Here is a 25,993-nt window from a genome sequence, read left to right on the forward strand (position 1 = left end):
CAAAATCAGCACTCTTCTTTTTTTCACTACACACACACACAAAATGATAGTGGACAACAACTCAAAGAGTAAAACTTACTTATTAGGATCACTTTATTGTTTTGGATAACTGAAAGACAATGCTTGATAAGCGTGTCATTTCTCATCTAATATCAGACTAATCAGGCAAAGATAACAATAAGAACAGATCATTCATTTAAAATTCTGAAGCCTCTTCGCACTTCAAAAAATAAAATACATACACCACAGTGATAAGAGTACATCTTCAATCCTGCCAATAAAAAAATAAAAACTTACAAAGTATCACAGACACAGCTTCACAGGTATCACTGTCACTTCATATTTTTAACATACAGTACCACACAACCAACATTAGTAAATACGTACACAGAACATCAGCATCAACATTAAAACCAAAGCAACAAGAAACTAATTTATATCAAACTGCAAATAAAAACTGAAAAAAAGAACCTCCAAAGCTGTAAATAATCCATCAGTGTGAAGAATACAGTGGTACCTATGATGTGAGGCCCCTTTAATGAGAGGATATCTCCCACAAGCGGACATATTCTGTAGTCCTTCTGTCTATTATCTTGACTAAAACATAGCTATCTTGACAAGCCACCTCCAATGTAGGGACACTTCCAGCTAGCCATAAGGGTGTCCTTTCACCGCAGGTACCACTGTAATAAGGCCCCCAAAAAATTAATAGGTGTGGTTACGGTAATGTGTACAAATTAAACCTACTTGACAGGGAAATAAGTGTGCGACTCGGGCGATTTTGCTTTCATTGCGTTTTCTGCACTCGTTTTTTTTGTTTTGTTGACAAATGTAATAAAAAGTTATAGGGTCGGCCCCTAAAATAGGGTAGGTCGGGTTACCGTAACCACACCTATTTTTTTTTAGGCCTAAAGATGCACTCCAACTAGGACACAGTACTATCCAACCAAAAACAACAGTTACCCCAGATCTGTTACTTACATGGTACTTCAGAGCTGCCAGTTGTTAAGTTTGACATGATGACGCAGTAGCCCCCTTTTGTGGCAGCAACTGCTTTGTCGCACAGCTTTCAGCACTGAACTCTTTATTGCTCAAACATTCAATGGCTAACTGTCGGTTTTTAGAAAACTGATGATGGTAAGATCTACTACTTTTCTCTTCTAGTATGTTCTCACAAACCTTTTGAGTTCACATGACAAATTCACATAGGGCTATTACTTCAGCCCAAACTCCCTCCGGGGTGGCTGGCTTTGCCTCCAAAGGTAATCTGAGTGTTTTATACGACAAGTCTAACTGTAACAGCTAAACTTCAGTGATTCCTTCTTTTGTTTCAAAGACTCAAAGCAATGTGATTGCACAAGAGCTAGCACACACACCCTCATTTATATATCTGTGAAGCTTGAAAACAGAGGTAATTGGGTAGCGCCGTACTGTATGGCAGCTCGCTTTCCCCAGTGAGAAAGCAGCCCGAATTTCCACTAGGGTAACCTCACAGGACTAGATAAAAATCTTCTAATTTTCAAAAAGGCCTTTTTGTGTCATGCCATGCACACTGATGTAATTTTAGAGATCTCTCTCTTTATCTCACCGACACATACCCACACACATGCTCCCCCCCCCCACACACACACACACAAGGGGGAGGATGGGATAGGGAGGTAGGTATGACACTGTTTGAAATACTGAGCTTTCATGCTTGTGTCAAATTAATCACCTTGCAAACAGTGGCGATTGGTATAGAACAAAACATAGCACGTATGATACAAATGCAGCGAGATTAAAAAATAAATAAATCCTAGCAGCTCATTTGTGATAGACACCTTTCTGTGGAATGTTTTTGAAGTGAGTGCAAGACATCTGACAGAGGGTACATGTATTTCCATGTAGAACCATCATGCACAACAAACTCATTAACAGAGGAAAAGTCCATTCCTGAAACAGAGAAAAACAAGACCAGAAATGTCTTTTTTTGTGTCATTGTGAACTGTAACAGTCAATATAAACTCTAAAGGCACTTAGGTCCCTCCCACAAAAGGCAAAACAGACAGAAATGAACGTAAGCACACACACACACACACACACACACACACACACACACACACACACACACACGCCCACAGACACACACACACACACACACACGCCCACACACTCAAGGCTCAACATAAATTTTCTTCGCTTCAACAGTCAAAAACTTTGGCTCCTCCCCCACAAACACCCCAGTCAGCAGTTTACCATACAAACACCCGGTATCCAAACCCGTCGCTTTCGGCCACCTTTGCAGACTCCGCCGCGCATCGTGACCGAAATACACATGTTCCGGACCGGGCCAAAGTGAACCCCACGGGTCTCCTTTGTCCAATTTGCTCGTACCGACAAGGCCACGCCCTTCGAAGTACTCTTCTTGGATGATGTTGCGCATGTGAGTGAGGCTTTCAAGACTTTGTCGCAACATGTGCACACCAGGAACCAAGCCTGCATGGACGATGAGCGTTCCAAGGGAGGGAATGCTGATCGTGTAGGGAAGATCCTGCAGGAAGGTGAAATCCTTGCTGGTAAGCTGCCGTAGCCAGTTGTACCTGGAACAGAACAGAGGACCAAAATAAATGAGAACACTGAAAAGATCAAGTAAAACTGGAGAAGCCTAAAGAGAGAGAAACAAAGGACAATGAGAAGGCGTGCAGACAAAAGAAATGTACAGAAAGAAAATGGGAAACAGTGGTGGCTGTATGGCAATGAAAAAGTTACTTGAATAAGTCACCTGCCCACCTAAGCGAGACAGAGAGAGAGAGAGAGAGAGAGAGAGAGAGAGAGAGAGAGAGAGAGAGAGAGAGAGAGAGAGAGAGAGAGAGAGAGAGAGAGAGAGAGAGAGAGAGAGAGAAGAGAGAGAGAGAGAGAGAGAGAGGAATGCAACAAAAAATATTCGGAGGTGAGATAGTCAACATACTAGGTCAATAAAGTTCGATCACCAACCCCTACATAATTATAAGCTTAGCTTGTTGTGCTCCATTGCTATAATGTATGCAGCAATGGATTTTGACAAAATTAATATTTCTTCTTCTTATGCGTTCGTGGGCTGAAACTCCCACGTACACTCGTGTTTTTGCACAAGTGGATTTTTACGTGTATGACCGTTTTTACCCCGCCATTTAGGCAGCCATACGCCGCTTTCGGAGGAGAAATATTTCAACAAATTGTTTTAACTGATTGTTAACCTTGATGAAAAACAGACCTTTCAGGTAATGCGTAGCGGTCCGTATCAGACAAGGACCACAACTCTCGTAGAATGCTTTCTTCATGGTTCCCCCTTACTGCAGCCGCTTGGCCTCTCTCCACCATTTGCTCAACCAACCTGAAAAAAAGATATAGATGAGATGCAAATTTTATTCAATATGTCAGACAATTGTCACAAACTAACTACATAACTTCAGATCACACCTGCGTAGCACGGCTTTTGTTTGCTGCTAGTTGTCAACTGGGAGGAAGCGACACAATTTTCCTAGCAATGGGCTGATACAGTATGAAATGAAAGGAAGTCATAGCATCAAGCTCAATGTTTTTTGACAAAGGAGATCATCAATGAAGCTGATTACAATTCATCCAGTACTTCTCACGTGCACAAGCATACTGTACAATCAAAAGCACTTGAGTGCCAGTGCGCATACACACACACACACACACACACAAATACATGCATGTACTAGTATATTAATCACCGCCATCAACTCCGAATATCCCAACCAACTAAGCTTTAGAATCCCTTTTCGGCATACAGTGGTACCTGTGATGTAAGTAAGGCCCCTCTGGTAAGTGGACACCTCCCATAAAAGGACACCTTCTAGAGCCCCCTTGTATATCCTTTGCCGTGCTTCCTGGGTTCACCTGTACCCAGAGATACACTAAAATCATTGTAACTCTGGAACCATTAAAGGTATCGTTTTGAAATTTTAAGTATCTCTCACACACCTAATTTGCTCTCTGTCTGCAAATTTGTAGTGTGTACATGACAAAACATTAAAATTAATTGATTATGATAATTTACATAAACACTACCGATGGCGCGGGTTCACACAAACCCATACTTTTAAAGAGTAGTAGTGATTGTAACTATATCCCTCTGCCGACGGCGCGGGTTCTGCTACACCCATAATTACCAAAGCGGCGGAACAGTGTCTGTCTGCCTGTTTGTCTCCAAGAGACTGTCTGTCTCTCTGTCTGTCTGTCCGTATCTCTCTGTCTATATGTCTGTTGTCAGTTGCTCTGTCTGTCTGTCTGTCTGTCTATCCGTCTATCTGTCTATCTGACTGTCTGTCTCTGTCTCTCTCTCTCTGTCTCTCTCTCTCTCTGTCTCTCTCTCTCTCTGTCTCTCTCTCTTAGTCTCTCTCTCTGTCTCTGTCTCTTAATCTCTCTCTCTGTCTCTCTTTCTTAGTCTCTCTCTCTCTCTTTCTTAGTCTCTCTCTCTCTCTTTCTTAGTCTCTCGCTCTCTCTTTCTTAGTCTCTCTCTCTCTTTCTTAGTCTCTCTCTCTCTCTTTCCTAGTCTCTCTCTAGCTCTCTCTTTCTTAGTCTCTCTCTCTCTCTCTTTCTTAGTCTCTCTCTCTCTTTCTTAGTCTCTCTCTCTATTTCTTAGTCTCTCTCTCTCTTTCTTAGTCTATCTCTCTTTCTTAGTCTCTCTCTCTTTCTTAGCCTCTCTCTCTCTCTTTCTTAGTCTCTCTCTCTTTCTTAGTCTCTCTCTCTCTCTTTCTTAGTCTCTCTCTCTCTTTCTTAGTCTCTCTCTCTTTCTTAGTCTCTCTCTCTCTCTTTCTTTGTCTCTCTCTCTCTTTCTTCGTCTCTCTCTCTCTCTTTCTTAGTCTCTCTCTCTCTTTCTTAGTCTCTCTCTCTCTTTCTTAGTCTCTCTCTCTCTTTCTTAGTCTCTTTCTCTCTTTCTTAGTCTCTCTCTCTCTTTCTTAGTCTCTCTCTCTTTCTTTGTCTCTCTCTCTCTCTCTTTCTTAGTCTCTCTCTCTCTTTCTTAGTCTCTCTCTCTCTCTCTTTCTTAGTCTCTCTCTCTCTTTCTTAGTCTCTCTCTCTCTTTCTTAGTCTCTCTCTCTTTCTTAGTCTCTCTCTCTCTCTTTCTTAGTCTCTCTCTCTCTCTTTCTTAGTCTCTCTCTCTCTCTTTCTTTGTCTCTCTCTCTCTCTCTCTTTCTTAGTCTCTCTCTCTCTCTTTCTCAGTCTCTCTCTTTCTTAGTCTCTCTCTCTCTCTTTCTTAGTCTCCCTCTCTCTCTTTCTTAGTCTCTCTCTCTCTCTCTTTCTTAGTCTCTCTCTCTTTCTTAGTCTCTCTCTCTCTTTCTTAGTCTCTCTATCTCTCTGTCTTAGTCTCTCTCTCTCTCTCTCTTTCTTAGTCTCTCTCTCTCTCTCTTTCTTAGTCTCTCTCTCTTTCTTAGTCTCTCTCTCTCTCTCTCTTTCTTAGTCTCTCTCTCTTTTTTTTTCTTTTCTCCCTAGTCATAGTTATAGTAAAATAGTTTAGTCCCTCTTTAGGGCGAGGGCCAGATGCAAAAAAGCATATCTATGCTTATTCTTGTCACCCTCGAAAAATAAAGATTTGTCATTGTCTCTCTCTCTTTCTTAGTTTCTCTCTCTCTTTCTTAGTCTCTCTCTCTCTCTTTCTTAGTCTCTCTCTCTCTCTTTCTTAGTCTCTCTCTCTCTCTCTTTCTTAGTCTCTCAGTCTCTCTCAGTCTCTCCCTCCCCCTCTCCCTCCCCCTCTCCCTCCCCCTCTCCCTCCCCTGCAAGAAGTCGGTGAACACTGAAGTAGCGCTGTGGGTTTCCCTGAACCCACCCCGTCGTTAGAGAAATAAACGGTAAAAACCCTCTTTCAAATGTATGGGTTCAGACAAACCCGCATCGTCGTTGGAGAAATAAACAGTAAAAACCCTCTTTCAAATGTATGGGTTCAGACAAACCCGCATCGTCGGGCGTGTGTAGTCAAAAGCGGCATCCGGCAAAGGTTAATATCTTGACCAAAATATACCTGTCATGACAGGCCACCTGCGATGTAGAGACACTTTTAACAGGTCCCAAGGGTGTCCTTTCATCGCAGGTACCACTGTACTTCAGAAGAAAAAACCTCCAATGAATTCCTATCACAATATGCAGCTCAAAGACACCAATAACATACCTACCTCAACACCTCTATATTATAAGGTCCTTTGTTGATCATGTCTCCGACAAAGACCACAAAAGGATTTTCATGTTCATCCTTCGCCAGCTGCAGAAGCTCTTCAAGTTCTTCAAGACAACCATGCACATCCCCCACCACAAACACAGGTCTGTTGTCGATCGTCTCTGCTGTCAGCGTAGCGTGACAACACTCTGGCAGTGGAATATTGTATTTGTTCAGTCGTTTGGGTGGTTCAGAGGGTGAAATTGTGGCTAGCAGCCAGCTAACAAAACCTGCCATATCTTGCTGTGTTAAGGTTGTTTAATGGAGTTTCAATTCAAATCCAGTGGGTATTCCTGGGAACACAAAGTCTACTGGACATTATGTTTGTAGATGTTTGTGATGAACTGGTTTCATTTGGTTCTGCCAAAGGGTCCATTCATGCTTGTTTCTGAAAAGAAAAATGATGGTAGTAATATTTATAACGTCTGATTTTATGTGGAAATATTTCATATACGAATGTTAGCTTACACGCACACACACACACACACACACACACACACACACACACACACATACATATACATACACACACACACGCATGCATGCATGCACACACACACGCACGCACACACTCTCTTTCTCTCTCTCTTAAACACACCCATGCACACTCAGGCCCTTAGTCCCACTGCAAGACACAAACACATGTCCAAACAGTGAAGCACACACACAGATCCTATCCATACATATGCATGCACACACACACACACACACACACACACACATAAAACGCACACGTTCACATTTTAGGCACTGGCTCTGACGAAAGAGCTTCTGTGTCCTCTACCTGTGAATGGCTAGCCAACCTGAAAAAGTTGAAGATAGATAATTTGTGGTCGGAAATGAGTAATCTTGAACTTTAGCGTGTTAAATTCATAGCTCATAATTCAGAGGCATTTAAGTCTCCAAATTTGTAGAACCTGCACTTGTAATCATAACATATCATTTTAGATCCCTTTGAAGTTAGGCTACGGAATGAACTCCGATGATCTGTACGAATGCATTTCGTTTACATGGGTCAAACTCAAAGAAGGAATTATCCGTATGAGCGGGCAAAGGGAGACTACTCTTTCGTGTAAATGATGTCCCATGGTTGACAACGTACGCCATTTTCGGTGCATTTTCGTCGATTGAACAACCAAATTAATTAATTATGCTCTAAGTTTGAAGCTCAATCCGTCAATTAATTTCACGACAAAATTAATGTTCTTTGGCTTGCTTACATGGACTTGTATGAAAAATAAGTCAAGAATGTCTCTGGATTCTGAGCTATGAATTTAACACGCTAAAGTTCAAGATTACCCGGAAATGTCTTACCTGCAAGAAATGAAAGCCAAACTTCTACTCAACCCAACGTTCCAATGTCATCCATGTACAGTTTGCTTGCCGTGTTCGGGCGTTCAGAGTAACTTCCCCTAGATGGGTAGCAAAGTGGTAAAAACATTATAGGTTTGTTTAATTCAAGTATAGTTCTCCGACATTAATGTTTCAAGAGTGCCCAAGTGGATATTATACCCGCATGAGTTTTGTACCCTTTGTTAAACTAGTGATACATGTATTAATCAGCTCAATCCAGCTCCTTTACAAAAAGACACACTGACAGACACTCCATCTCTGGGTGTCTTTAAATAAATGTTTTGCCTTGCTCTTGTGTGTGTGTGCATGTGTGGGACTTTTTCAGTCTATGTGGTATGGTTTTTTTCTCATCTCTTTAATTGTTAAGACACTGCCAAAATGTCGAGCGCGGAAGACAGAAAGAATTAAATGGTACGTAATTCTGCAAGATTTAGATAGAAAGACAGAAAGAAAAAGAGAGAGAATTATATGTATGTTGTGTTGTGTTGTGTTGTGTTGTGTTTTGTTGTGTGCCACTTTTACTTAATGATTATCCTTCTGGTTCAATCAAAACAAAACGGACGAGATACACAAAACAGACAATCCAAAAAATGAAGCCAGTTGGAAACTTTATTTCTCAAACGACCACACTTGCTCAGAACATGCATTGTTGAAACCAAAATCAGACAGTATCATGACGTAACAATCTTCTCAACAATACTACCAGCTTTGTATCAAAACACTTACAAATGAAAAGAAAATGTCAACACAGTACTTTCAGGTTATTACTTTCATGGTGTTCATTACATGCAAACATTGTCATTTCAATACTTGATAGTCCCATCGCTGGGAAATTCGGGTCGCTTCCTCCCAGTGGAAAGCTAGCAGCAACAGAGTCGCGCTACCCAGGTGTCTGTGTGTTTAGGTGTATTCAGCCACCTGCGCTTATGACAGAATAACCGAGGTGCCACAGTGGTGACACGGGGGTGGAACATGGATACCGTCTCTGAGTCTGCACATAAAGTTGACCTGTGTCCGTCCCGGCCCAGGTTCGAACCTACGACCTGATGATCACAAGTCCAGTGCTCTACAGTGGAACCCCCCTTTTAAGACTCCCCAATTTAAGACTCCCTCCCTTTTAAGACCCTATTTTCGTAGACTTTTTGTTCATAACCTCTGTAAATTGACCCCCGTTTTAAGACTCCCTCCTTTTTAAGACCTGATTTTGTCAGATTTTTGGAGGTCTCAAAAGGGGGGTTCCACTGTACCAACTGAGCTACCAGGCCCCCCCGGTTCTGCTCTGAAGAGAACTAAAACAAACATGAAATAACACAGTGCAAACATATGACAGACATGACACAACTGTGAAATTGACCCTCAGCTTTTTCATGTTGCGGCAAATATCACAAAACATACAGTTAAAGAAAAGGTAAAGGGTGAGCTGGGGGGGGGGGGGGGGCGGCTTCAGAGGGAAACACTTTTGCACCGTTTGCAATCACCAGGAACACAAAAAAAGAAAAGTAACGCTCTGTACATCTCAAGTGTGCAAGTTACCACCTGTTTTACCTTCAACTAAAACAAAGTGTTCTATGCAAGCAAACTGAAACAAAATGTTCTGCTTTGAAGCAGACTGAAAATAAGTAATCTGCGTTTTGTCTGCTTTGACACACACTCAAACAAAGCGTTTTGCATTGAAGTAGTTTGGAGCAATGACATCTGCACTGACACAGACAGAAACAGTGTTCTGTAATAAGTCAGACTGAAACAAAGTGTTCTATTCTACAAAAAGATTGATAGAAAAGGTCTGATTCAGAAAAATAAAGTGTTTTGTTTAGACACAGACTCAAACACAGTCTTCTACTCTGAAGAAGACTGAAAAAAATTATTCTGCGTAGCCACAGACTGAAACAACGTGTTCTGCTCTGAAGAAAACTAAAACAAAGAGTTTTGCTCTGATGCAGACTGAAACAAAATGTTCTGCTCTGAAGAAGACTGACATACAGAGTTCTGTACTGAAGCCAACTGAAACAAAGTGTTTTGCTTTGACACTGACTGAAACAACGTGTTCTGCTCTGAAGAAAACTAAAACAAAGAGTTTTGCTCTGATGCAGACTGAAACAAAGTGTTCTGCTCTGTAGAAGATTGACATACAGAGTTCTGTACTGAAGCCGACTGAAACCAAGTGTTCTGCTTTGACGTGACACTGACTAAAACAAAGTGTTCTGCTCGGAAGAAAACTAAAACAAAGAGTTTTGCTCTGATGCAGACTGAAACAAAGTGTTCTGCTCTGGAGAAGATTGACATACAGAGTTCTGTACTGAAGCCGACTGAAACCAAGTGTTCTGCTTTGACGTGACACTGACTAAAACAAAGTGTTCTGCTCGGAAGAAAACTAAAACAAAGAGTTTTGCACTGATGCAGACTGAAACAAAGTGTTCTGCTTTTGAGACTGACTGAAACAATGTGTTCTGCTCTGAAGAAAACTAAAACAAATAGTTTTGTTCTGATGCAGACTGAAATAAAATGTTCTGCTCTGAAGAAGACTGAAACAAAGTGTTTTGCTTTGACACTGACTGAAACAACGTGTTCTGCTCTGAAGAAAACTAAATCAAAGAGTTTTGCTCTGATGCAGACTGAAACAAAATGTTCTGCTCTGAAGAAGACTGACATACAGAGTTCTGTGCTGAAGCCAACTGAAACAAAGTGTTTTGCTTTGACACTGACTGAAACAACGTTTTCTGCTCTGAAGAAAACTAAAACAAAGAGTTTTGCTCTGATGCAGACTGAAACAAAATGTTCTGCTCTGAAGTAGACCGAAACACAGAGTTCTGTTCTGATGTCAACTGAAACAATTAAAGTGTTGCATGCTGAAGCAGGTGTGTTTCTGTACAAGTGTGAAGAAATTGACATTGCTGTCTGTAGTGACTTATTCTGCTGTGAGAATAATTATATTTATTTTGAACTTGAAACGTTACTTACAATCACAAACAGCTCTAATGCTTGGCTGAAAATGTAAAAACAATTACTGTAAATCAAAGAAAAACGCTTTTGTGTGTGTGTGGTGTATATTTTTGTTTTAGATTTTAAAGAGCAATAGAGTCTGGTTCTGTTTACACAAGCTTGGCTAACACAACAAGTAAAAAAGTGGACATGCACAATAAATGAATACTGAATTCTTTCGTCCTCACTTAGTCACTGACTCTGGTTACACAAAAATGTAAACCCTTCGTACCTTGCGACACATAGTCTGCAGTGCAAAAACAATAACTTTTCTACAGAAAAAATTTGGAAACAAGAACATAGTGGTTTCATCCTTTGAATCTCAGAAGATTTACACTGAACACAAAACCAATGAGGTTGCACACCACTGTTAAAATCATCAGGATTGCTCACAGTGTACCTTTCATCCTGAGTGTTGACAAGTGTGTACACACACACATGCATGCACACATCAGGCATGGGAATTCCAAAAAACTCTGAAAATAGGCCGAGGTCCAGGGGCAGAGCCCCGTTAGGGGGGACGAAGCCCTCCAGAAGGAAAACAAATTTTAGCATTTTAGACGAATATTTTGATAGTTCTCGTGTAAGCAAATAATGGATAGAGAGACAATAGTATACATATAATTTAATTTACCTATATCTGCCGCGGACAATTTTTTATTTTTGCTGAAACGTAATTTCCTTTTTGCGGAAATCCGCGATTTTGTGGACAATTCCCATGCCTGACACATACACACACACACATGCAGACACTGCGACACACACACACGCCATGCACACACATACTTGCAGACACACACACAGACAAAGACATATACTAACACAGAGGTTTCTCCAACAGACGTATTCTTCTATTTGCCACAAAACACACCCACAGTGCATTTTGCCGTTGTGTAGTTTACACAAACACATTTAAGCACATTTCAGTCATTTTACAACAAAAAATATAGATTATAAATTAGCAGCTGTGTTAGTTTTGCTGGATTAATTTTTTTAGTACAAAATTATAAGCAACTCCCCCCCCTTGTGAAAGGAGAAAAAACAGAACCAAGGAACAGAAACCATGATTCACACAATTACATATACCGTATTTGACGGACTACAAACCGCGACTTCTTTTTAAAAAAAATCGCATTGCGGCTTATAAAAAGATGCGGCAAAAACGTTACCTAAACTTGAATAGCATTCACCTAATGGAAGTAGCCGCGGATTTTCATTTTGCTCGATTAGCGATTACCGGTACTTTATAAGCTCTCTACTCAAGACTCGGCGCTTTTCTCTTTCTTTCGCGAATCTTTGTTTGTCAACAAGTCGTCGTGACAAGATAGCGTACAGAGAAACACCGGATGCGCGTGCGAGATTTTGTTTTTTTTGTGTCTCGCGATAGTTGGAGGAGCGAGAGCCGCCATGTTGTGTTTTCGTCTGCTCAAAATGTGCGCAAAAGTCGTAAATCATCAAAAAAAAGCTTATTCCGGCCGGGACTACATGTATGTGTTGGTTACAAATTGTGTGTGTGTGATATTTGTCTTCAAACTTTTTCACTTTTCTTCTTTGTTTCACTTGTTTATTCTCGGAGCCGATTTCGCCAAATTCCGTACTTTCGTTTGCCTGGTTGTTTTGATTGATTGTATTTTTTTCGACGGCGGCTAATATTGTGACGCGGCCTATACGTAGCTCGTCCCAATCGTAATAATGTAGAAATAAATTTGTCAGAAGAATTTATCATCTTCTCATACATATAAGGACACACATCAAATACAGTTTAATGTAAAAACACACGCACACACATACATGCAGACAAGCACACACACATGCAGACAAGCACACATACAGACACACACACAGAACACCAAAGATTGTACATGTGCATAAAAAAGTGACAATGCATCCTTTTGGTTGCAATGAACTTGCACATTGTACGTTAAGAATTGCAAATCATGACAGTGGATGAAGCTACAACATTTCAGCTGCACGGTTGTCGCATACCTCAGGAACCTTTCTTTACGCGGATACTGGTCACGAATGCTGCAAGTCTGAAATGACGGAGAGTGTTTTTAACACATGTATGTTTTGAATATTGCACCCTACAGGGTGGTCTATAAAAATGTACCTATTTTCATTAAGCTCCCACATTTTTGTTTCTACAAATATTCTTTCAATTTTCAGGAGAAGTATAGCATAGATCTTGGAATTTAAAAGAATTTAAATTTGGATGACATTGATCAATGTCCTGTGCGTCAGGAATCCAAAATTTCCCGTGCAGATTTTGTGACCACAGCATTCTTACAGGAGAGACTTTGACAGGATTGATAACTTCAAAACTCACCATGACGAGTGTTCATGCCATTTCTCATGCCATATCTTCCTGTGAACATATAAGGCTTTTAGCTTGAGAAAAAAAATGACCAAAATAATGGAGAGCCAAAATAATAAACAGAACTACTCTTTAACTCATTGTCTCCCAGGTACGGATATATCTGTACCCACTCATATGGCTCTGTCTGACAAGGTACGGATATATCCGCTCAGACTGTTAGCTTCAGGCTCTTCCTGTAACGTCCATCCAACGCCTGCATTCCAGCATGTTGATACACAGTTACGACAATTCTGAGTGACCTGCTGCAGCACAGCTGGTCTCGGCTAAAAAAATAACTTGGTCAACATAGGTGGGGTAGAAAGTGTTAAAGCAACCAAAGTTTTTGTTTCTGTACACTAACATCCATACGCAGCCTAACTTTGCAAATTAGAAACAAATGTAGATACGAACATAAACATTCCTGTACACCGTTGCATTGAAAAAAAACCGCACAAACTTCTTCCTTGTGAAGATCTGCATTAACAAACCCATGGAGACTTATATATCTTTGAAATGAGCACTTGCACACATTCCTTTGAACACACTTCCACTTCCTGACTGTGGCACACAGAGATCTACATGTAGAATAATACATCATAGGCATGCACACACTCACACAGTAATTCGTTAAAGATAAAAACAAAACTGGAGGTCTGATTCCATTCTTGATTCAAGAGAGGATCCTCAGAGTCAACGAGGCAACATTTTTCATCACACTCACACACACACTAAGTCAGCAAGCACAAAGTAACTATAAATCTACATCATATCACACTATCAAACTAGTGTTTTGCGCTGCTTCAGTATGGACTGTGCTAAACTCCATCCATAAACATGAAGACAAAATGAGGGGGGGGGGGGGGGGGGGATATAATGATGAGACAGGCAAGGAAAGGACCAACAAAGTGGGGGGGGGGGGGGGAGGGGGGGAGGCTGCAGACAGAGGGACAAGGAGGATGTAAAAGAGAGAGAGAGAGAGGAGAGAGAGAGACAAAGAGAGAGAGAGAGAGAGAGAGAGAGAGAGAGAGGGAGAGAGAAAGAGACCGAGAGAAGAGAGATAGGAACAGAGAAAAAAAATGTGAGAGCTAGATCAAAAACTACAGAGGGGGTGTGGAGGGGGAACAGAATGGCAAAGAAGGAAGACAGGAAGGAAGAGGGGATGAAAAGAGAGTCCAGTATGTGGTCTTATAGTTATACCAAGCCCTAAATGCAACTATCTTAAGTTCTGCATAAATATCTGTCTTTTCACATTAACTGTGTGATGGTAACTGATGAAAATGAAGCTGTTAATTACAGAGGAATTCTGTGTTGAAGAAACATGTTTTCACATTAATAGTGAAATGGTAACTGATGATGATAACAAAGTTATTATTTACCAGGAATTCTGAACACATTTTTTATTGCCAACTCTCACAGGCCCTGTCTACGCAGTGGCCTGCTGGTGAACGGTTTCTATATCAGAATTTGTAGTCACTCACAGAAAGTTTCACACGGTCAGTATAGAAATGAATGTATGCTGGCTTCTCTGAAGCACAGCAACAAACTGAATAACAGGCATGCACCTAAAGCTGAGTTAAGAAGTTTGAATTTGCACTCTCAGTCAAAGCATGTCCACAACAAAACTTAAGCCAGAAAGTTTTCAGAGTATTTCTCTTCTGTTTGTAAAGTCGTTAGAATTGTTGACGATTCACTTGACCGTGAACAGAAAAACACACACGCACACAACTGCCTGAATCAGGCTTTGATACTGATAGAAAAACCAGGCCCATTTTCTCCAAGCAAGCAAGTATCTGCAACATCAGCTTACAGATCACAGATGTTTCTGCTTGTTTGTTTTGTGTCATTTTTGTCCTTTGTTGCTGATGTCAACAACATCTGTTTCTCTCCGTTGTTTTTTTGCTATTTCATATAATACTTTTTCTCCTTTGTTTGCTGCTGTTTTCAACAGTTGTTGTTTCTTGATGTCTTTAAACCACAGCCTCATGCATTCGCATATACATAATAGCTGCTGGGTTTTTTGCGCGGATAATTTAAAAAGTTTGCGTTTTGAAACTGCTGACTTGTCATATTTTGAAACCGCTCGTATCAGTTTCTGGTAGACCAAAGAAACTGCTGACTTGTCATATTTTGAAACCGCTCGAATCAGTTTCTGGTAGACCATATTGCATTAGTGATTGAGTTTCTTCTTCAGCATTCGATGGTTGTATTTGTAATAACCGAGTTTCAACATAACATATGATAGAAGCAAAATGTCCACATGAACTTAACGAATTGCAGGTGTAAACAGCGCATGATGTGACAGCTGCTTTCATCTGTCAGGTGAGCAATGAAGGCAGTTTTCACTTTCTTTCTCTCCACCAAGTCTGGCTCCAAGGTGCAACAGAAATCCCAGACATACCCAGGTAAACCCTTAATGGATATATATTAGTAGGTCACTTCCAAGTCAACTCTAGTTTCAAAGTAGGCCATGTCCTGGAGAGGTCCAGGGATGGTGGAGGCCGTACCTCAGGATAGGCCGGTAACCTTTAATAGGTCTATCTCTCGACAGATGCCCACACGTCATTCCTAGAATGACACAGTGGCAGGTGTGGAAAGAGCATCATGCCCAGGTAAGCTGAGCAGGGACAGGTGCAAAAGGCAGGTGTTGATCTCAGACGCGACAGGTGTGCAGGTACTGTAGTTTGTTGTGCAGCAGTTCGCACACTTCGTGGGACGATTGTTGAAAGCTACGCTCCACCTTGCTCCATACTGCTTTTTCACACTGCGATTCCTCCTGGGGGGAGAAAAAAAGAACTTCATAATCCTTGCAAGTCAGTGTAAGGATGTAACACACATCGAGAGAGAGAGAGAAAGAGAGAGAGTAAAATACAGAGAGAGAAAGATGCAGCCTCATGCATTCCAATATGTAGTTGCTGCTTTTCTGCACACACTGTGCTCCCACACTTCATACATGCAAACACACTCACTTACTCAGCCCCACACAAAGATATGCATACACACACACACACATCCCAACAAGCGAACACAATACAAAGTCACAAAAATTGAGACAATTTAACAACATTTCAAATCAGCCCTGAATGGACAAAAATACATCATCCAGCTTCACAGTGGGTCAATACATCCAGCTTCACAGAGGGTCAATACATCCAGCTTCACAGAGGGTCAATACATCCAGCTTCACAGAGGGTCAATACATCCAGCTTCACAGAGGGTCAATACATCCAGCTTCACAGAGGGTCAATACATCCAGCTTCACAGAGGGTCAATACATCCAGCTTCACAGAGGGTCAATACATCCAGCTTCACAGAGGGTCAATACATCCAGCTTCACAGAGGGTCAATACATCCAGCTTCACAGAGGGTCAATACATCCAGCTTCACAGAGGGTCAATACATCCAGCTTCACAGAGGGTCGATACATCCAGCTACACAGAGGGTCAATACATCCAGCTTCACAGAGGGTCAATACATCCAGCTTCACAGAGGGTCAATACATCCAGCTTCACAGAGGGTCAATACATCCAGCTTCACAGAGGGTCAATACATCCAGCTTCACAGAGGGTCAATACATCCAGCTTCACAGAGGGTCAATACATCCAGCTTCACAGAGGGTCAATACATCCAGCTACACAGAGGGTCAATACATCCAGCTTCACAGAGGGTCAATACATTCAGCTTCACAGAGGGTCAATACATCCAGCTACACAGAGGGTCAGTGTTACAAACAGTTCTACTGACATCTCCCGTCATCCTATTCCCACCCCTACCCATTCACACACACCACCTCTCCTTCAAAAGTACAGCTGTTATCTTACCTCTGTGTTGGTGAGGGTCTCCGTAAGAGAGAGGGCGCTGAGGTCAAGGGCCATGAAGACGGGGTCAAACTGAGTGGCCACCTGGTGGAGAGACTTGGCCGTCTCCTGGAGCTCCGCCACCAGCGCTGTGAACTTGTCAAACACCGCCGGCTGGAATAACATGATACGAGTATAAAGCCTGAATGTTGAGGAGAGCTTGTCACAAGTGTCTTCAGTGGATCCCCTTTTTTATGGACCCCCCAATGTAATACTCCTTCCCTTTTCAGTCCCTGTTTTATCAGACTTTCTGTTCATAGTCTTTGTAAAATTAACCCCATTTTAAGGTTCCCTCCTTTTTAACCTTTAGCACGCCAGCGGCGATTTGCGTCGCCCAGCCATTTCCCCCCCTTTGCCAGCCAGCGGCGATTTGCGTCGCCCAGCCATTTCCCCCCCTTTGCCAGCCAGCGGCGATTTGCGTCGCCCAGCCATTTTCCCCCCTTTGCCAGCCAGCGGCGATTTGCGTCGCCCAGCCATTTCCCCCCCTTTGCCAGCCAGCGGCGATTTGCGTCGCCCAGCCATTTCCCCCCCTTTGCCGGCCAGCGGCGATTTGCGTCGCCCAGCCATTTGCCCCCATTTGCCAGCCAGCGGCGATTTGCGTCGCCCAACCATTTCCCCCCCTTTGCCAGCCAGCGGCGATTTGCGTCGCCCAGCCATTTCCCCCCCTTTGCCAGCCAGCGGCGATTTTCGTCGCCCAGCCATTTCTCCCCCTTTGCCAGCCAGCGGCGATTTGCGTCGCCAGCACAAGGCTTGTTCGTATGACCAACTTCTCGTTCGTATTTGCATACGAGAATAACGGTATTTTTAACGGCACTTGAGCCAAAGCGAGGCTCACTTCCTTCCGTTATCTCGTCGTGTCGTCTGCGCTGCATTTGAGTCGGTTTTGTCGAAGTTTTCTGGATTTGTTTTTGCATCGATAAAGTACTTTAGCGCTTCGACAAGCAAGATGGAGGATGATGAGTTTGAAACTTTCTTTTGAGTTGTTTCTTGACAACAAATCGTATGCTGAATTGGAACAAATTACTGAGGAAGATCTTCGCAATGAACTGTGTATCGCGGTGAAAAAAATGACAGTTCGTCAAGTGACAGTGACGGTTACGAAACGGAATTTACGAAAGTGCAGATGGATACAAACAGTGGCTGGTCCAGTTTAGTGAAATGACAGGACCAGCAAACATTACCGATAATCTGACTTGCTTGTCGAAGAAACACTGCGTAGAAACTGACTCAAATTCAGCGCAAAGCAAGCCAGTGACAAGACGTAAAAAGTTTGCGTGTTCAAAAATGGCGACCTGTGGATCTAGTGCAGATCAAAGCTTTTCTCTGCTTGTTGTTGCTAACCCAACTATTAAAAAGATCGTCCCATGACATGCACTGGTCCACAAATATATTTATTTAGATACCAGGATCAGGAAGTTGGATGGTCAACATGATTACCTGATCAAAGGAGTTTCACCAGACATAGACTGGTTAGTTTCACAAAATTCCACGGACTAGCCAACACAACCCCTTTTCATTTTGTATTTGTATAAAACTTTATGCTAAGAAAATAAATGATGCATGCAAACAAAACTATTTCAGTGTTAAATATAACCCCATCACAACCACAACGTTTCATGCTTATTAGTGCATTTTCAAAGAAGTTGTAAGTGTTGAAAGTTAGTGGGTGTTGTTCTTACGCTAGGTAAGCAAAATAATGTGGCTACAGGGGAAGTAATGCTGGCTGGAATCTGGAGTGCTAAAGGTTAAAGGTGGTCGTCTACATTTTTGCTTTTTTTCAATAATCTTATGGTTAGATTTCGCTAAAAAGTTATGTCAGATGATGAATGAACCATGGGGAAAAAAGTTATAGAAAAAAAATATATGTAAAAAAAGATTTTATTTTTGGGTAGCGTGACTCACGCTTCCAATATTTTGTTTTCTGTTTGCTGAGAACATGTGCTTTGCCTAAAAATACTGACCAATCAAATTCATGTCACTATGCTTATAGCCACGCCCAAACAAGTGCAGCAACAGTTTGACACTGGAGCGCTGTCCACGCTTTTTTTTTAAACGCACGAAATGCACGGGATTTGAGAGGAGTTTTGCGCTTGGCATTTTCCAAATAAGGATATCCGACCTACTATGAGTACTACGCTGGAATACTACAATGAATTTTTAAACGGCTACACTGGCTTCGTCTTTCCTGATCGAAAGGGGGTGTATTGTTGATATTTGTAGATAATAGACTCTGCATTTTAATGGTCAAATGGCGATTTCGGTATAAAAATGTAGACAAGGACCTTTAAGACGCGATTTTCTCAGATTTTTGGAGGTCTTAAAAGTGGGGGTCAACTATATAACCCTTCTCTCTTGCTCAATATACATTCACTTTTGGTAGCTGACCGAACTCCACGAGTCGGTTTCATAGACTTGCGGTGGTCACACTAACAGTCGGACCTCTGCTTCGTCACCCGACTGTGGTTGCCCGAATGCGCTGCTGGGGGAGGGCAGCACTGTCATCGGGCAACTCCCCATGCGAAGAAAGACGGTCGGCTAACTGCAATCTTTTTCAAGAAAACCTATTTTGTCCGATTACTGCATTTCACTCCTTTCACCGACTGTGTTGCTGGCTCATAAAACTGGCACTACAAGTTTGCCTCAGCAATCTGTAATGAGTATCTGTTGTGATTATCTGTATTTGAAATCAAAATAGCAAGATGAGATTGTCGTGAATGGTTGACCAGTTTTGTGGGGAGATATTCTTGGTGCCCTTTAGATATCAGTGTAGGACAGCACGTTTCGCCCCGCAGTCCGGACTGACGATCTAACAGCGAACGACAAGAAGAAGATATCAGTGTGCAAAACGAAACCTCTAGCGCCAACACTGGTTACCTGCGGTGCATTCTGTCCTTTCTTTTTCCTGCTCTGTTTTGACCATGACGTCTTCAGTGGCCTCAGCAAGTGGCTGCATACGCCCATCAATGTTGTAGCAAATGACAGGGACTGCCAACAAAGAGAACAGCGGTACAGAACAAAATGTAACAGCAATACTTTCAGACACTTCTTCTTTTGCATGTTTTACTCTTCACATTATTACCTAATGGTAATAGTTTTGTGCAGCGCACAGGTTTTTACCTTCAAACCTGCCAACCCGTGTGAAGCCTCAAGTGTAACAATTTAGATTTCTTTTGGAATTTTCAGTGTAGCGAATGGTGTTTAAGTGTAGCATTGTTAAAAATGTATTCACACATCCACATATGAGCTAATTTGCGGAATAAAATATACATTTTTAAACAGTTTATTTGGAAAGCAGAAACATAATGTCCAATACAGAGTGTCTGCGGTGCCACAGTGTGGACAATGTTTGATGACCCATATTATGACCGCTACAGGTAGCGAGAATCTTGTGATTATTTGTTTGAGCGTAGCAATTTTAAGCTTGGCGTAACAATCTGTGTAGCTCTGACCCTGCCACGTGGGCAGCATGACGTTGTCGTCAAGAATTTCTTTTAGACACTTATCTATAGAGACCATCATACTTTCTTGTCAATTCTACCATCCATTCCTTAACTTGGAGCACATCCCACGGACACTTACATTGGTTGACAGTTTTATCAGGACAATAATTCTTACCCCTAAAATGACTGTGAATGCAAGTGATCCCAATCCTCTTCAGTTCACAAGTCAGAGTTTTGAATGTCAGATTTGACTCTTTCTTGGATTATTTGTCATCATTGTGCTTAAAATTCATGCACCAAAAGGAAACCAAAGAGAACAAACCTGATGCTTCAAATTATGCAAATATTTTCATCTACCATAACACTAACAAGTCTACAACAAGAAGAGCAAACGCTCGATCGAGTCACTTTCGCAGTTCTGAATATTATATGAGGCATCAGATGGACAGGAAGAAATTGCTATTCACAACACAATGAGTCACGTTCACATAAAATTTGAGCCCGGTCACTTTTATAGTTTCCGAGAAAAGCCCAACGTTAAGTTGTGTGTTGCCGAACAGAAAAGGCTAGTTATCTCCCTTGTTTTTCTGATAACGTTCGTAAAAGGCTACAGATGTAAATACTTTGATGTAAAGAATAATCCTACAAAGTTTCAATCACATCCGATGAACTTTGTCAAAGATATAAAATGTCTAATTTTTCCTTTGACGCTGACCTGTGACCTTGAAAAAGGTCAAAGGTCAACGAAACCATCGTTAAAGTGTAGAGGTCATTGGAGGTCACGACTAAACAAAATATGAGCCCGATCGCTTTGATAGTTTCCGAGAAAAGTCCAACGTTAAGGTGGTGTCTACGGACGGCCGGCCGGACGGCCGGCCGGACGGCCGGCCGGACAGACTAACACTGACCGATTACATAGTCACTTTTTCTCAAGTGACTCAAAAATCCCACAAAAAGTGCAATACAGTGAAACCTGTTTATACCTACCACCCAAGACTAGTCTTTAGAGACAGGTGGTCATCATGGAAAGGTGCATTACAAAGGGGGACAAAAATCGTCTAGGGTCCTTTTGGGTGGTCGCAATGGGCAGGTGGATGTTATCAAGAGGTGGCCGCAATGGGCAGGTGGATGTTATCAAGAGGTGGTCGCAATGGGCTGGTGGATGTTATCAAGAGGTGGTCGCAATGGGCAGATGGTAGTTATCGAGAGGTGGTCGCAATGGGCAAATGGTAGTTATCGAGAGATGGTCGCAATGGGCAGATGGTAGTTATCGAGAGGTGGTCGCAATGGGCAAATGGTAGTTATCGAGAGGTGGTCGCAATGGGCTGGTGGATGTTATCAAGAGGTGGCCGCAATGGGCAGGTGGATGTTATCAAGAGGTGGCCGCAATGGGCAGGTGGATGTTATCAAGAGGTGGCCGCAATGGGCAGGTGGATGTTATCAAGAGGTGGTCGCAATGGGCTGGTGGATGTTATCAAGAGGTGGTCGCAATGGGCAGGTGGATGTTATCAAGAGGTGGCCGCAATGGGCAGGTGGATGTTATCAAGAGGTGGTCGCAATGGGCAGGTGGATGTTATGAAGAGGTGGCCGCAATGGGCAGGTGGATGTTATCAAGAGGTGGTCGCAATGGGCAGGTGGATGTTATCAAGAGGTGGTCGCAATGGGCAGGTGGATGTTATCAAGAGGTGGCCGCAATGGGCAGGTGGATGTTATCAAGAGGTGGCCGCAAGGGCAGGTTCCACTGTATGTACACACACGGCACAGTAGAAACGTACCTCAGCGCTCATGATGAGATGTTCCAGCAGACTGACGTTGATACAGGCGTGACCGTCCTCCTCCTTCACTAGTGTACGTTTGCTGCCTTCTGTCAAGCCTAAAGCATCACAATTTGTTTCAATCAACTGCACATTCTGACAACTAACACAAAAGAAGAAACAAAGAAAATCATATCTCTCTGAACACGGGTATCTGTATTCTCTGTCATATTTACTTGGCAGATTTTAAGATACTGTCTAGAAACTTTAACACAAAATCCAGCACACACCCCACAAGAAACAAGCACAGAAAACCTAAAACTGAAATTCATTATGCAAATTAAACAAAGGGCATGTAAAGAGAATTTAATCACTCCTTTGACAACAAAACTAAAAATGTTCTCATGTAGTTTTTGCATAAAGAAGCAAAAAACGACAGCTAAAAATTAAAACTGCAGTTAAGTGCAATGTTTACAGTTGACTTACCTTCCAAGAGATCAGTGATGGGAGAATCCAATATTTCTCCATCTTTGTTCTCTGGGTTTTCTGTGGAATAGAAAATAAAATAATCACCTGAAGAAAAGAACATTTCCATGACCAAGAATAACGCCAAGTCTTCTATTCTACAAGAAATTATACGTTCTACTGCCCAAAAAGAAGCTGCACACAGGCAACGTCTTTTTCCCTATTGTGAGACTTGACTCTTGTGGAGCACTAAATCGTTACTTTCACTGACTGATCAAGAAACGAATGAAGACTGTGAGCAAAGCGTATTGTATCTGGTGCCTCGATAAGAACGCAATAAAACCACAATACAAAATATCATTATCTGAAAGTGTTAAAGGCAGGAAAAACATCAACATTCCCTTCACTCAAAAATAGACGATGTTGGAAATAACTCGATGAGGGGGACAATAGACGATGTTTGGAAATAACTCTGTTGGGTTTGTACGAGTTTTGAAAGAGTGAATACTCCTGCTTTTAGCGAGTCAAATGACAGGCGCTGTGGCGGGGTGGTAAGACGTCGGCCTCTTAATCGGAAGGTCGAGGGTTCGAATCCCGGCTGCGGCCGCCTGGTGGGTTAAGTGTGGAGATTTTTCCGATCTCCCAGGTCAACTTATGTGCAGACCTGCTAGTGACTCATCCCCCTTCGTGTGTACACGCAAGCACAAGACCAAGTGCGCACGGAAAAGATCCTGTAATCCATGTCAGAGTTCGGTGGGTTATAGAAACACGAAAATACACAGCATGCTTCCTCCGAAAGCGGCGTATGGCTGCCTAAATGGCGGGGTAAAAACAGTCATACATGTAAAATTCCACTCGTGCGTGTGCAAAAACACGAGTGTACGTGGGAGTCTAAGCCCACGGAAGAAGAAGAAGAAGAGCGAGTCAAACTTTCCCACGTAACATCATAGGCCAGCCACTAGTGAGGGGTGTGTCTGAAACATGTGGACGAGGAGCGTGTGTGGAAAGCTTGCCTCATTAAAAGCAAGAGTATTCACTCTTTCACAACCCATATAAACCCCCGACAGATTTAGTTTGTCTACTGTCCCCCTCAGCGGTCAAGACATGTCAAGAGAGAACACTCACTCAGCCCATTTTCATGAAGATGGTGGACTTTGAGGAAACACTGCACCAGCCTGACAAGCAGCTGATGGTGGTTGCCCTGGAGATATGTGGTGATGCGTGTCCTGTAGGGACCCTGCACTGGATACTGCACACACATACCACATCACCAAACCATTGACACATGATGCTCATACACTATATCTTTCATTTCACTCTAAACTTATTGCTGAAGAAGTGGTGCTATATATACTAACACGAGACATGTAATTATTTGCAATTTTAATGAGAGGAAGCTGACTTGTGTGTGATTTCATTCAATGTCTTTTTAGGTACCTGCACCAGCTTTTGAGATATATGTCCACATGCACTAATAAGCACACACTCAAAAACAAAGTCTCGTGTCTCTCCCTCTCTTACTCACAATACACTGAGCATAACACACACACACACAAACCCAAACACACAAACATACGCACGCCTACCTACTCTCTCACACACACACACAGTGACACACAAAGACACACGCATACTCCTATCAAGTGTGGTAGCATGCACACACACTTCCCCCACCCCCACACTACACAACCTCCACCCACCTTTTTGGGGTCCGAAAACTCTTTAGCGCAGGACTCCATGTGTTGAATGAAGCGCGGCAAGAGGTCTCGAACCACGCCTGCCATGTTTCCCTTGCCCGACTCGTCCGTGCTGCCATTGGTGAGACTCTCCCCGTTGTGCGAAGCGTCGTCCTTCCCTTCTCGCTCCTTGTCCTGCCCGGACATCACAGCTGCCACCAGGATGCGGAGAATCAGATCTCGAGAGTGTAGCCATGCTTTCTGCAGAGCAAGAGACAAATGCATGAGAAATGTGCGGCTCTAGTGCTGGTTTTTTTAAGTGCAGTGAAGCCCCCTTTATAAGACCCCCCAATTTAAGACTCCCTCCCTTTTTAACTCATTGTCTCCCAGGTACGGATATATCCGTACCCACTCATATGGCTCTATCTGACCAGGTACGGATATATCCGCTCAGACTGTTAGCTTCGGTCGCTTACTGTAACGTCGATCTAACGCCTGCATTCCAGCATGTTGATACACAGTTACTACACAGTTACTACAATTCTGAGTGACCTGCTGCAGCACAGCTGGTCTTGGCCAAAAAAACCTTGGTCAACATATAGGTGGGGAAGAAAGTGTTAAGACCTTGATTTTTCAGATTTTCTGTTCTTAACCTTTGTAAATTTACCCCCATTTTAAGACTCCCTCCATTTAAAGACCTGATCTTTTCAGATTTTCTGTTCTTAACCTTTGTAAATTTACCCCCATTTTAAGACTCCCTCCATTTAAAGACCTGATCTTTTCAGATTTTTGGAGGTCTTGAAAAGGGGGTTCCACTGTAATGAAAAATCTTGGTCATGATGATTGTTTATCTTTCTTCTGATTTAACCTTGGTTTACGGAGCACCAACATCGAACGCAGAAGAAGAAGAAGAAGGTTTACGGAGAAAAAAAGAAAGTCTGAATTCTTTTCTTGTTGGGAAAGTCAACCTGTCTAGAGTGACCAATGTGCTTGAGACGTTTCTCCCGTACAGTACAGTTCCCTGTCACTTCAATGGTTTTCAGAGTCTCTGTACTCACTCTGCAAGGCCACTTCCTTGCTTTATCAAATCTCTCACGACTGTTAATCTTATCACACTTACAGTCCAAATAATTCTACATGGATAAGATACGGCTATAAAAAACACAACTCAGATTAATAAAAAAAACTTACCTCTTCATTGAAAGATTCTGTTTTGTAATCTGCTATCCTAAACCTGCAACAGATGAAACACACCGATTTAAACCACCATTTTCAGATTAAGCATATGCACAAGTACACGTGCCAAACACAAACACACACACTCACAGTCACACACACAGAAACAAACACACACCAGTCACATACACGTAGATTAGATCTATGCACTCATCACTTCCCTGGTCATCAAAGTGGCTTGATTGATAGCAACATTGGCAAAAAGCATCAATTTGTTAAATGCCTTCATCACTGTCTGTAGTGTCATTTGTGTGATTTTGTCATGCTGTGTGCAAGGCTGTGTGCCAAATTAATCATCTTCCTCTTCTTCATATTGAGGGAATCCCTATACAGGGCAATTATCCTCACCAGGGCGGGGATGTAGCTCAGTCGGTAGCGCGCTGGATTTGTATCCAGTTGGCCGCTGTCAGCGTGAGTTCGTCCCCACGTTCGGCGAGAGGTTTATTTCTCAGTCAACTTTGTGTGCAGACTCTCCTCGGTGTCCGAACACCCCTGTGTGTACACGCAAGCACAAGACCAAGTGCGCACGAAAAAGATCCTGTAATCCATGTCAGAGTTCGGTGGGTTATAGAAACACGAAAATACCCAGCATGCTTCCTCCAAAAGCGGCGTATGGCTGCCTAAATGGCGGGGTAAAAACGGTCATACACGTAAAAGCCGTGTGAGTTTCAGCCCATGAACGAACAA

The 25,993-nt window shown here is 42.5% G+C and overlaps 3 protein-coding genes across 4 annotated transcripts in view; all 3 read right to left on the reverse strand.

Annotated features, from left to right (window-relative positions):
* LOC138976059 (large ribosomal subunit protein eL6-like) overlaps positions 1 to 25,993 on the reverse strand; it is a 137,435-nt gene that overhangs the window by 110,568 nt on the left and 874 nt on the right. The window lies entirely within an intron of this gene.
* On the reverse strand, positions 70 to 7,822 carry LOC138976054 (bis(5'-nucleosyl)-tetraphosphatase PrpE [asymmetrical]-like). 2 transcript variants are annotated; one of them, XM_070348856.1, is made up of 5 exons: positions 7,508 to 7,822; positions 6,153 to 6,581; positions 3,233 to 3,352; positions 2,236 to 2,579; positions 70 to 1,932 (listed from the first exon to the last, which is right to left on the reverse strand). In XM_070348856.1, exons 2-5 carry the CDS (start codon positions 6,428 to 6,430, stop codon positions 1,796 to 1,798), a joined length of 879 nt encoding a protein of 292 aa, XP_070204957.1. In that variant the 5' UTR covers positions 6,431 to 6,581; positions 7,508 to 7,822; the 3' UTR covers positions 70 to 1,795. The 2 variants fall into 2 exon arrangements, with proteins under 2 accessions (XP_070204957.1, XP_070204958.1); XM_070348857.1 differs by having other exon boundaries at positions 1,684 to 2,579.
* LOC138976057 (N-alpha-acetyltransferase 25, NatB auxiliary subunit-like) overlaps positions 14,515 to 25,993 on the reverse strand; it is a 36,772-nt gene continuing 25,293 nt past the window's right edge. Inside the window, exons 20-27 of the mRNA XM_070348861.1 lie at positions 25,262 to 25,304; positions 24,095 to 24,331; positions 23,520 to 23,643; positions 22,416 to 22,475; positions 21,951 to 22,048; positions 19,610 to 19,720; positions 16,700 to 16,849; positions 14,515 to 15,654 (exon numbers count right to left, since the gene is read on the reverse strand). Of these exons, the coding sequence (XP_070204962.1) occupies positions 15,532 to 15,654; positions 16,700 to 16,849; positions 19,610 to 19,720; positions 21,951 to 22,048; positions 22,416 to 22,475; positions 23,520 to 23,643; positions 24,095 to 24,331; positions 25,262 to 25,304 (946 nt within the window). The 3' untranslated portion in view covers positions 14,515 to 15,531. The remainder of the gene's footprint in view (positions 15,655 to 16,699; positions 16,850 to 19,609; positions 19,721 to 21,950; positions 22,049 to 22,415; positions 22,476 to 23,519; positions 23,644 to 24,094; positions 24,332 to 25,261; positions 25,305 to 25,993) is intronic.

Source organism: Littorina saxatilis, linkage group LG9, assembly GCF_037325665.1.
Source record: "Littorina saxatilis isolate snail1 linkage group LG9, US_GU_Lsax_2.0, whole genome shotgun sequence".
Classification (NCBI taxonomy): Eukaryota; Metazoa; Mollusca; class Gastropoda; order Littorinimorpha; family Littorinidae; genus Littorina; species Littorina saxatilis.

Bases quoted from the DNA above. Each gene is read 5' to 3' on its own strand.
- LOC138976054 (XM_070348856.1), bottom strand. From the start codon at position 6,430: ATGGCAGGTTTTGTTAGCTGGCTGCTAGCCACAATTTCACCCTCTGAA. The intron at 3,353-6,152 runs GTAGGTATGTTA...TCTTTTTTTCAG, and splicing joins TATAATATAGAGGTGTTGAG to GTTGGTTGAGCAAATGGTGG. The intron at 2,580-3,232 runs GTCTGTTTTTCA...GTTCTGTTCCAG, and splicing joins CGCTACGCATTACCTGAAAG to GTACAACTGGCTACGGCAGC.